Below are 12,580 nucleotides of genomic sequence, written 5' to 3' on the forward strand. Positions count from 1 at the left end.
GATTGGAGTAACAACTGCAAGGCCCATTGATTCCACCTACGCTCTCTCTCTCTCTCTCTCTCTCTCTCTCTCTCGTCATTTTCGGTTCCTTCATCATCAACCCAGATTCAAGCTACCGTTGAGGTTGAAACTTGGTTTTTGAAAAGCAGCATCATTCTTCTTCTGAGTCAACTCAGCTAAGAGGTGAATTTTCAATTTATTAGTTATTGCATTATGGTATTTGAGTTTGTATGGGTTAGGTTAGGGACTTAGGGGCCATGTATGTATGTATGTTAAATTTATGATCTGAATACTCTCTCTATTTTGTGCAGTTTCCTTCATCTGGTGCTATTTTACTAATCAATATGGCCTATGATATAAGTGAGATAAAGAGTAAGCATTGCTTCATCTTTTTATGATCTGATTACTTATATTTTGCACTGTTTATTTTATTCTAACTGTTTTCAACATCATTGCGTGTCTTTTTGATAAACATGCAGAGATTGGTATTGGCTTAATTGGTTTCGGTATCTTTTTCACATTTCTTGGCATAGTTCTTTTCTTTGACCGTGGTTTACTTGCTCTGGGAAATGTGAGGCTTGCTTCTACAATCTAAAATTCTATTAACCTTTTTCTTTGGAATAGAGGTGTTGGTGTAGTGCATGCCTAATTTGGTTTTGGCATCTCGCATTCTGGAATCAGATTTTTTGGTTGGCAGGGGTGGCAATTTTGCTTGGTTGGCGTTCCATGTGGGCACTCTTCACTAATAGAGCAAATTTTAAGGTATAGTCACTGTGAATTTTTCAGCTGATTAATAAAAAAAAACATTTTTTTCTCTCCCTAACCCTCTCTTGTGATAGTGATTAGTAAATGCTAGTAGAATGTCAGTCAGATATTATAAAATTGTTTTCATGGGTTATATATACACTGAGGGGTATACTCGGGTTAGCATTTTCGACAACTGAGATTAAGTCATTACAAAATTGTTTAAATTAGATCAAACTTCAAAGAACAATTTTCTCATTCCTTGAATCAAATGGATCTGCTAAACTAGATAGATTGCTTTGCATGTCACTTAAGTGTAAAATTTTAACGGATGATAGTTTGGTAAAGCAATTATAATGAGTAGAAACATATCTATAGGACAAGAAGCATCTTTAGTTTTTCTGTCTTCATATTTGTTTGATAAATGATACCCTAGTAAAGTCTTTGTTCAATAACCTGATACATCCCTAATAATAAATGGTGTTGAGTCATTAGGTGGTTAGTTAAATAGTTCTGTGAATAATATTCCTTCTTTCTGTTAGGTGGTTAGTTATGGGAATAATATTCCTTTTTCTAGTTAGGGTGTATTTTGCTGAAGTGTCTATATAATGGATAGGGAATCTGTTAAAGACTTCTACTCAAAATGCTAATAATACGAACAACGAACAGGAACAACAATTTGATCTGAATAGCTTCAGTTTCCTTATATATTGATCAAGACAAATTACAGAAGCTTTGAAACAAGCAATCTACAGTGATCATGGCAGGAAATTAAAGGATTACAATAACTGAGAATTAACAAGCAAGAAAATAAAGATAGTGTGAAGCACATATGAGAGGCTTCACTCTCTCCCAATCCCCAAAGGGCCCAATCAATTCTTATCCGATACCCATCCATGCTTCCATCCTCTGCTTATAACGGCTTCCAAGCCACCCTTCTTTGTGCACCATTCTGTTAAGGGGTATTTTGGGAATCCCTTATCTGACGTGGCAATCCTTGCGTGTCCTCTTTCGGTGCTGTATTCAATTGGGCTGTTTGGGCCTGAGTCCACACTCTTCTATTGCTATCTCTTTTATATTTCTTGATGGGAATTGTATCAGAATCATTGTAAAGGCATCTTGGGAATTTGGGACTAAACTTGGGAGAGATTTCAGAGCCTCTCGAATTGCTCTGAGTCTATGTTACTTTCTGTATTTTTTCTTTGCTTTCATTATACCTTTTGTAAGCTTCCATAGCTGATTTAATTTTAGATCAGCTTTCATTAATACAACCGACCATATTCGACTTCTGTTTTCTTTTATCAATTGTTGGATCCTATCATAACCACACTGCATAAATTCTCCCAACCACCCTTATTTTGGAAAAAATACCAGTGTCAAGCACAGTGGGAAATATCTGTCATCAAATTCAAAATCTAATTGAGGAACTGTCCAGCACTCCAAGGAAAGTGCATGTGGTGCTAGTTGTAATATATGAAATAACTCAATTTTATTTTTGACATAACACTTAGAATTTCCATTTTACTGATGCCTCATTGGTTGAGAGGCTGTTGACAATTTTTTTACATGATACTTTTTTCATTCTGCTGATTTCAATGATAGTTTGGAACAAAGAAATTGGCTTCCCCCCCTTAATAACTCCTACTTTTCCACTTTTCTGTTAGAGTTTGCTTCCTGGTATCAATTGTCTTTATAAACCAAAAATTCCTGTTAAAATCAGGATCTATTAAGGTTTAAGTCAGTAATAAGTTTTACTTCAAGGACTAGAACTGATTAATTCAAGCATTGTTTTTGCTGACTTCCAATGAAGCATAAAAAGCCACTCCCCATGAAAACCGACTTCCGAGGGTAGGTTTGATCAAAATCTTTATATGCATCCTTACTTTTACATTTTTGCAAAGAGCTTATTTCCTAAATTTGAACCCGTGATCGTACAATCACAAAAGAGCAGCTTTAGCACCACTCCAAGCTCATCCTTATTCCAATTAAGCGTAACATATGATACATTTTGTTTTAAGAGTAGCAGCACAGTTATTTGATTCAGACTTCCTGCATTTCTATCTATAATGGAGCTTTAAGCCTGACAGATATCTTATTCGAATGGAGAGGAGAGCCGTTTGGGGATGCCCGTTGTCTGTTGACTCTTTTGTTCTTTGTTCTTTTACTACTACATCGTATCTTATCCTTAATTCTTTACAGTTTACTGTCTTTATCCACGTTGATATAAATTTTCTAAATTCTTTATGAATGATCAATCAAGCATTCTATATGGAGATAAATAGCATTACTTTGCCTCTTTTGCAGGGTACTGCATCATTTCTTCTAGGCCTTTTTTTCATTTTTGTGAGGTGGCCAATAGTTGGTATAATACTTGAAATATACGGTTGTGTTTTTCTCTTCAGGTTAGTTGATGGCTTCTTTCTTTCTTGAGCACTACAAGACTACAAAATTTATAATTCTATGCTTATCATTGATGCTTTTGGTTGCAGTGGTTTTTGGTCATCTGTCAAAGTGTTTCTCTACCATATCCCTATTGTTGGATGGATTATACAGTTTATTTCTCGTAAGTTTTTTTAATGTGAAAATCATTTGCAAGATTTCCTGGAAGCATTCATATTATGAATGAAAATAGTATGCGTGTATCTACTATTTTGTATAAACAATGGAATGACATTGGTCCTATAAATGTACCTACATCCGTTCACACTCCATTTCATTTTATTTAATTCAATGTGGAGAGAAATTTAATGTATAAATTTTTTTCCGGGCTATATCATTAAGGTTTGCAATGACCTGCTCACATGGCAGGTGGGACAGGGAACAAGATAAAAGGGAAAGAAGGAGTGGAGAGGGTTAGGCAGAAATTGAGTGAGAGTTTTGGGCCTTTGAGCAGGGAGGAAGCAGGACCCCCGTAAAGCCTGCATTTCTATCTTTCTCCTTTAATGTTTATATCTATTTGGGAGCTACACTGTAAATCCATGGCTTCTGATATTGGTATCTGTCTATATCAGTAGCAGTGAGTGAAATCTGGTGTTAATATAATAAAATTTTCAGTCCTGATTATCAGTCTCCTAGTAGCCACCTACAAGGGATGGCTCAAGTAAAAAGCAAGGATGAGATTAGCAGTTGAGGAACTTCTACAATGTCAGGGATTCAAGCTTGCAAGAAACTGAACCAAGCATTTGTGAGGAAGGGCCGCATCAGTATTCCAAACAAGGATTAGTCTCCCATCCAAAGAATGCAGGGAAACCTTGTAAAATCAAATAATATAAAAACAAAAACCCTTGGTCTCATGTTCACATATTCTGACGTGTGATGGCAGATGATATAGTGAAGATGTTAAAACTTAAGGAACTTCATTTGATCAAATTGAAATAATTGACTTTCTTGTTCTGGGATTTTCTAACTACTTACCGTTCTCCTCTCTCTCTCTCTCTGTGTGTGTGTGTGTGTATAGCATAATTAACTTCACTACAAACATATATGATGACTTGTACAGAGCTAAACACTCATTTCTACTATTTTGCAGCTCCTTGATCGTGGCAGAAGGGAATTTGACTGATTGCTTCCTAGTATGTGGCTTTTCGAGACCTCACCAGGATGTTGAAACTCTTATTGTTTGTATACTTTTGGTTTGTAAAGATTCACAGGCTATTTGTTTTATGGAATTAAACTTTTAATACTGACAAAGAAATGAAGATATATGCTACTAAAAAGAAATGAAGATATAATGAAATGGCTTGGGTTTGTAAGTCTTTTTAAGTTTTCGTGAATGGAGCCATTTTATTCTCATGATGCCACAACTTTTAAAAAATAAAATAAATAAAATAAAATCGATTGGTGATTCAAACGATACAAGATATCAAATGAAAATAGCAATGCTATTTTAGGATAAGTGCTAGTGCCAAATGAGACTTCCACGAAAAAATATTAACAGTAATAATGGTGTAAGTATTTATTCCAAAAAAAATTAAAAAAACTTTGTTCTCTCTATTTTTTCAATTGAAGAACTCAGTTTTGTGCTTGGAAATATTAACCAAATTTTCCATCTATGAAAACTTAATAATTTTTTATGCACGTTAGTGGTAGAACTAGATAGAATTGCGTAAAAAATGTACAATAATTAGTGAAAAGATATTAGGGCTTTTTTTCAAATATAAATCAAAGGTTCGTGAACAATATAGCTTTATGAATGTTTGTTTCATACTTCAAGATACGATAAATAGTTAGTATGTTGAAAGATATAAAAGTGAAATAGTCCAAATCCATCATTTATGATGTATATTGAGAATGTGACACAAAGTGACGGAAGATTCTAGTTAGTACTAATATTATCTAATGGAAAAGGATAATTGCATAATTATTTGAAATTGTGAAGCATATACACAACTTGATCCATTTAAAATAATAATAATAATAAGCGATTTCATGATATTATTTAGGGTAAAGTGAAGATGAGTTATTTCCGATGAGCTCAAAAAGATGTTGTTTTGGAACGGAAATTAAGGTATTTTTATAATTGTAATATATTGCAGGGTTATATTAGTCTTTATCATTATAATTTTTTAATCCTATAAATCCAAAATGACATCATTTTGAGTTCATTAGAGATAACTTTATTTTCAGTGTGTAAAGAACCTTGGGATACACCACCCCAAAAGCTAGCTCAAAGGGTGGGAGTGCCCAAGGCCTTATAAACTCCACATTAGTTGCACATACAACTAATGTGGGACTATATAACTCAACACGCCCCCTCACACGAGAGCCCATTGGGCTTGAAGAGTGGACAATGCAACAAGTCCAGCCTACCTGTGCTAAGAAACGCCACATAAGAAAGTGGGGGGCGAGACTCTGATACCATGTAAAGAACCTTGAGATACACACCCTAAAAGCTAGCTCCAAAGGTGGGAGTGCACAAGGCCTTATAAACTCCACATTAGTTGCACATACAACCAATGTGGGACTATATAACTCAACACAGTGATTCAAAAAATATTTTTTCCTATTATTTAATACCTTGCGAAAAAATATGGGAAAAGAGTGTATACGTAAGTACGTGTTTCTATGTAATTCCTACAAGGTAATTTATCTTTACGTGTTGAATACGACATAAAATGGTCAACTAGTGTTCGACGGTGAGTGGAAGTGCTAATTCTGAGTAAAATTTGAGAATAAAACGGATCATCAGTGTCCTTGTCATCATGCCATCACTATTGCCAATTTTGATAATAGCTCAAGTATTTCCTGAATAATCCTGATTTACCACCTTTAAATTCCCTCTCAAAAAATCACCATCACATCTTAAATGCACAGCAGCCCTAGCATGGCTAGCTGTATAATAATGAATAGAGATTCGAAATCAAATCATGTGTTTGCTTTGCTCTCCCTCATTCATACATCTTATGTAGAAATACAATTAATGAATGGAATAAAAACACAAAAGCATTTTTTCTCCCTTAGGCACCGAAGTGAAAAATCCTATCCAAATACTAAATGGATGGTCCTACATTGAGGATTTATCTCCATTTGTTTATGGGTAAAGTTACTATCATGTAATATAATCTAACCAATTTTTCCTACTCAAACAAAGATGAATGTGAATCCCATACATATAATAAAAATAAAAAATAAAAAAAGTTAATGCGGAAACCAATGGGTGAGTGGGTAAAATTTTTTATATCATGTTACATAATATTAGTTTTTCCCTTTGTTTATTTGTTTACGTCTTTTGTTCATTTACTCTATCTTTTTTGGTAATCTTGTTCATTTGCTTATTTACTGATTGCATTGAATATGGCTTTACTTTTTTTAGATAAACTTTATGACCTAAATAATATTTGAAAATTTCGTGCCGTAAATATAATCAGTTCATTTTTGCAATTTTTAAAATTGATTCATTTTTATAAATTTTTCATATCATTATATTAGCTAGTCATAAAATGTTGTTTAATTGAGAGTGCGAACTACCATGTGACTCAAAGAATGCAAGAACAATTTATAATAGAAGTTCACTTAATGCTATTGTTTTTGAATCTTATCCTTCATAAACATTATCTGCATTAGTACTTCTAATGAGTAGTGACAGCTTTTTATTTATTCTTTAATTTTGATAATAAGTGAGAGCAAATACTTAAGCATTTCAAAAGTGCAAACGTGAAGAAGAGATGTAACTGTAGTTTTAGTATTAAAACGGAGAGCATCCTTATAAGTAATAATGAAGTAATTCAGATTTAGATATTTTAAATTGAAGAGTGCACTTCAAAAGGTAAAGTAATGTGATCAAAACCATATTAATTAAAAAAAATGAATCTAAAACACTAAAAGAATTAATTACTGATATTTATAATTTATAAAATTCTAAATTATTCATTTTTCGTCAAGTATTTTTAATTATATGCACTTTATTTCACTCTAAAAAATTATAATCTAGTCAATTCAATAGTTTCCCTTATTTATGACACGCCCCTACCAAACTGAGGCAACTTAATTTATTTTTATCTTTTTTCTAAGTATTTTCCACTCTTTTAAGTATGAATTTTTGGGACTCCAACCTTTTATTTCTTTTTAAAGCGCAATTCAATTACTGCCCTGGCTCCAATACTTTCTAAAGCTGTATTGTTGTTATCAAAAAAAAAAAAAAAAAAAAAAAAAAAGCTGTATTGTATGTAAAAAATGCCTACCATATTCAAGACGAATTATCTTATTTTCTCAAGTGAAATATGAATTCTATGATAAATTTCAAAGTTTTATGCCTAGCAAATTCTGATCATATATGCTATTTACTACAGATCGAGTGGGTTATTTCAAGTCTTCATCATTATAATAAACTGTACCACTACACCTAAATCTGAGAATTTTGTAACAAAAAAAGGTAGATAGAGTGGTCCTCTAAATGACCAACATAATTAGCTCCTCTAAAAGGAAAAGTCTTACTTTGACTTTCTCTGATTTTACTTCTATTCTTCTCTCTTTCTATTTATCTCTTATACCGCCACCATCTATATATGACCATCGTATTTCATTATGCAACTACAAAACATTAACCCAAATCAAATATATACTGATCCAATGAGGGTATATTTTCCCTTAAACAGTGATTTTCGCATATTTGATGAAACACGGCATTAACTGCAGCTAACAATGAAAAAGAGGAAAAGAGGATAGAGAGAAAGGCACCAAGGAGGTTCTTAATTAGAACATGGTAATAGTATCTTATTAAAACCGGCCCCATCATTTATCCAGTCGAGGTACTGGGTCACTGGTTCAATCAGTGAGTCACTGGTTCAATCGCATGACCCGGTAATTATATGCAATTTTATAATTTATATTAAAAAATTACAAACATACTCAAATATCTAAAAAAATAATAAAAATTTCAAATATTTTAAAGTAAAAAGTAACAAATCACATTTTATTATCAAATAAAAGATCAAACAAAAATATAATGATCGTGATACGGGACTTTAGGTTCAGAAAATGACATCTCTAACTATAAATTAATTCAAAATTTTCTGCATAGTACATAATTGAGATAATATTAGTTTTGTAGGTACATAACTTATGTAAGTCAATAAGCAAAAAAATATTCAAATATATCCATTATGATTTTTTTTGAAAAAACAAAATTTTGGAATTTTTTTTTTTTTTAGGACCGGGCCGGGTCATCGATTTTTATGAAAACTGATCGGGTCGCACCGGTTCTGATGCATGGTCGATCTGTTGCTTCAATCAGATCAGTTAGATGACCGATTTACCGGTTTCTGGATCGACCCGACCAGGTCAGTCCAGGTTTAATAACACTGGTAATAGTAGCTAGCCGCACATGGGTGATATGCAAATTTTAATTGTAAAGTCAGTTAAAGTTAAGTTGCATTTATGAGAGAAATTTAATGAACTTCAGTGTTTAGGGTAAATATATAAAACAAATTAATATTTCATACACTTAAAGTTAAGTTGCATTTATGAGAGAAATTTAATGAATTTCAGTGTTTAGGTTAAATATATAAAACAATTAATATTTCATACACTTAAAGTTAAGTTGCTTTTATGAGAGAAATGTAATAAATTTCAGTGTTTAGGTTAAATATTAAAACAATTAATATTTTCATACGTATATTGCACAAACAAATCTTTTTTTTTCTTATAATCAAAATAGTGGTAAGAATATATTATTCTAATGCAACTAAAGTGTATTAATAATATGTGTAAAAAAAAAATAATCCTCAACTCGTCTCGAATCAGAATAGTCGTGAAGTGATGAACGAATATTTAAAAAAAAAAATGTCTAAAAATTTCAAATAATTTACTTTCAATTTAAAATATATGACCAGAACAAATTAAATCATGACTGATCCATGACGCAAAATACACTTTTGACTTTCCCTTCCATCCAAACAAAGACAAGAGAAAATAAATAAAAAGGGAAAAGAAAATGACGAAAAGAACAATATGAAGTTTTAGTAAAGAGAGGACACTGAGCAGGGAGCCAGGATAAATGAAAAAAAGAAAAGTATTGGGTTTGTTCAAATATTTTTTTTCTTCAAAAATTACTTTGAATATAAATTTTAAAATTTCATTTTGAGAGTAAAAAAATAATAAAATTTATTTTAATATAGTTCGATTTAAAGTTATAAAAAAATTTATAACTATTTACAAATTTATTATTAATGAAATCTCATATTTATAAAATTGTTATTGCAAAAAAAAAATTGAGAGCATCCCTAGGTTGTTCTGCATTTTTAGTTTTTAAAACTAAAATATAATTACTGTTTTGAGAGTCATTTTTCAAAATAACTCTTTCCAAATAATTTTTTTTAGTGGGGCATAAGGAACAAATTAGTGAGTAGTGACCCTTAGTCACAAAGGACTTTGATACCGATACCATATAAAGAATCAATTTAAAGTTAAATCGTTAAGTAAAGATTCATTAATAATTTATATATTATATCTCTCTAACACACCCCTTCGCGCCAAGGGCGGACCGAAAGAGGGGCTAGGGTTAGCGGCCGCCCCCCTCAAAATTTGAAGAAAAAAAAAATTAACATAGGTATAATGCAATAAACATCCATTTTTCTTCTCCATTAATGTGAAGTAGTTTTCTCCCACGCAGAATTTACAAAAATTTATAGAGCTTCTTTATATTCTCAGGTTCTATATCTATTGAAACTCCTCTAACTCTGAATGCATTTTTTCTCCCTTAACGAAAGTTAACGAAATGAACAAAACAAAAAAACAATAAGAAATAGTGCAGTTCAAATTCTTTTAGCTGCGTGGCGCTTGTTTGTTGGCGCAGAACTGGTGGTAACAGTTAGCATATGGAATTAGTATTAGATTATGGGAAAATATCTGTCTACAAATTTTTTTTTACAAATTACCCTAAGAGCCTGTTTGGATCCTCTTATTTTTAAGTTAGAAGCTACTTATAAACTAAAGCTAAAAAAAGAACTTAAAAAAAAGTTAAAAGTTGTTTGGTAATTACAAAAAAAAAAAAGTTTAAAAGTTACTTAAAAGCACATATTTCAAGAAAATTATCTCTCTATCTATTTTTATAACTCTTCATTTAAAAAAACACATAATTCAAGATAAACGGATAAGAGCTTAAAAAAAATCTCCTCCCAAGAACTTTTAGCTTTTGGCATTTTTCTTCACTATAAAAAAAATAGTTTTTCATTATAAGAACTTTTTCTCAAAACCTGTTTGACCTAGCTTATGCTTACAAGTAACTTCTAGCTTAAAAAAAAGAGAGGATTCAAACAGGCACAAATATTTAATTATTCGTATTTTGGCCTCCCATATATTATGTTTGAAGAGAGAAACAAATGTTTAATTTTTAACACCTCACAGGAAAAATTCCTGGGTCCGCCACTGCTTCGTGCAATTGTTCTTTGAGTTTGAAGCATGTATATTACTTAGATTTATTTCTTTCATTCGACCTTAATGACTTAATCTTATTAGAAAGTGAAGATCGAACTTGTTACCTTGTGATTACGGAGGCTTGATATCACATGATACCATATAAAATAATCAATTCAATTCAAAAGCTCAGACTCGTAATTAATGATTCTTTAATAAATTTATATTATATTTTTGTAATATGTTTTAGAGGAGGAATATTCTTACTACCAAAATCTTTTGCTACTAACTTACTACCTATCTAATCACCATTGGATCAACATTTTCTCTTTTTTCAAAAAAAATTTAGCATTCTCTCTCTTTGATTCAATAGTGATTAGATAGTAATAAATTAGTAGTAAAAAAATTTAGTAGTAAGAATATCTTTCCTCCTTGTTTTATTACCATATATATATCACTATATCTACCATAGAGTAGAGATAGAGATGCTAATTTATATTGGAATGATCAGTACCTGAAAGGGAGCCATTTGGTGAAAATAAACCAAAAAAAGTAACAAAAGATACAGTGCTTAATAAAGTCACAAGACCAAATGGGGAAGCTTCATAGGAAGCATTAAAATTAAAATGAAATGAATTAATTGAATATTTTGAACATGAAAGCTCCCGTTTACACTGAGGCCTCCCTCTATAAGTAGTGTGCAGTTGTTCTCTCTTATCATCCAAATTATCCATACACATACACATTGGCTGCAGGTGGCTAACTTATTCCCTCTAGAATGGTAGTCATGATCTCCAAAAGGGTTAGTCTTAAGGCAATAGCATTGGCCATTGTTCTGATTTCATTCAATGTGGGATCCGTGGCTGCTTATGACCCTTACCATACTCCTGATCCATCACCACCACCTTATGAGTACATGTCAGTATCTCCTCCAAAATCTAATTCATATTATTACAACTCTCCTCCACCAGCATCTCCTTCACCACCACCTATAACATCTCCTCCACCACCATCTCCTTCACCACCACCACCTCCTATAACATCTCCTCCTCCTCCTCCTCCATCTCCCCACCGATTGATCGTGAGGGTGGTGGGTAAAGTCTATTGCTACAGATGTTATGACTGGAAGTTCGGCTTTGAAAATTCCCATAACAAGAAACCCCTATTAGGTACGTACATTACTTTTATTTCTTTATTATTTCATTCATATATGATCCCTTTACGAACATAGTTTCTGGTTCAAAAGTGTTAGTTTTCAAGTACTACATATATTTAACTTCACTTTTTCTTTTCCAATGCTTTGGAGTTTATATGGAGATGTCAGCTTCCCCTTCGTGTGTGTGTGTGTGTGTGTGTATATATATATATAAGATTATGTATGCAATTATTAATGTATTATATATGAGAGACAGGTGCCACGGTCGAAGTGGCATGTAAAGCAGAGGGGAAAACAATAAAGGCTTATGGCAAAACTAAGAGCAATGGACAGTACATCATCAAGGTTGAAGACTTTGACTACTTAAAATATGGACCTACAGTGTGCGAGGCCAAGCTCCATGCTCCTCCTAAGGAATCTTCCTGTAACAAACCCACCAAACTCGGCGAGGGAACAGATTTGAAGGTGATATACCATGACAACTATGAAGTTGTGCTTGAGGCTAAGCCATTTGCTTATGCAAAGAATGAGCCATATGAAGAATGTGAAAAGTCAAGACCACCATCACCATACCCCTACATTTCACCACCACCATCCTCATCTCCTTCACCACTACCATACCCCTACATTTCACCACCACCACCACCATCCCCTTATTCACCACCACCATCCTCATCTCCTTCACCACCACCATACCCCTACATTTCACCACCACCACCACCATCCCCTTATTCACCACCACCTCCATCCCCTTATTCACCACCACCATACCCCTACATTTCACCACCACCTCCATCCCCTTCTCCACCACCGTACCACAACAAGTAA

General features: G+C 32.8%; 2 protein-coding genes across 2 annotated transcripts; both read left to right on the plus strand.

The window, feature by feature from the left end:
* The first annotated feature begins 68 nt into the window (after positions 1-68).
* Positions 69-4,463, plus strand: LOC133303576 (vesicle transport protein GOT1). Its single transcript, XM_061503498.1, has 7 exons — positions 69-183; positions 312-372; positions 480-571; positions 682-762; positions 3,049-3,146; positions 3,234-3,307; positions 4,274-4,463. The coding sequence occupies exons 2-7, from the start codon at positions 345-347 to the stop codon at positions 4,279-4,281; spliced, it is 381 nt and encodes a 126-aa protein (XP_061359482.1). The 5' UTR covers positions 69-183; positions 312-344; the 3' UTR covers positions 4,282-4,463.
* A 6,911-nt stretch (positions 4,464-11,374) lies between these two features.
* LOC133303559 (uncharacterized) lies at positions 11,375-12,580 on the plus strand. Its single transcript, XM_061503479.1, has 3 exons — positions 11,375-11,514; positions 11,710-11,765; positions 12,009-12,580. The coding sequence occupies exons 1-3, from the start codon at positions 11,375-11,377 to the stop codon at positions 12,578-12,580; spliced, it is 768 nt and encodes a 255-aa protein (XP_061359463.1).

This window comes from Gastrolobium bilobum, unplaced genomic scaffold (genome assembly GCF_033153095.1).
Source record: "Gastrolobium bilobum isolate Gb01-03AN ecotype WA unplaced genomic scaffold, APGP_CSIRO_Gbil_v1 utg23698, whole genome shotgun sequence".
Lineage (NCBI taxonomy): Eukaryota > Viridiplantae > Streptophyta > Magnoliopsida > Fabales > Fabaceae > Gastrolobium > Gastrolobium bilobum.

Excerpts from the sequence above, each read along its gene's own strand:
- LOC133303559 (XM_061503479.1), top strand. The coding sequence starts at position 11,375 with ATGGTAGTCATGATCTCCAAAAGGGTTAGTCTTAAGGCAATAGCATTG. Across the intron at positions 11,515-11,709 it reads CCACCACCTTATGAGTACAT|ATGTTATGACTGGAAGTTCG; the intron begins GTCAGTATCTCC and ends CTATTGCTACAG. Across the intron at positions 11,766-12,008 it reads TAACAAGAAACCCCTATTAG|GTGCCACGGTCGAAGTGGCA; the intron begins GTACGTACATTA and ends TATGAGAGACAG.
- LOC133303576 (XM_061503498.1), top strand. The coding sequence starts at position 345 with ATGGCCTATGATATAAGTGAGATAAAGA. Across the intron at positions 572-681 it reads GTTTACTTGCTCTGGGAAAT|ATTTTTTGGTTGGCAGGGGT; the intron begins GTGAGGCTTGCT and ends TTCTGGAATCAG. Across the intron at positions 763-3,048 it reads CTAATAGAGCAAATTTTAAG|GGTACTGCATCATTTCTTCT; the intron begins GTATAGTCACTG and ends CCTCTTTTGCAG.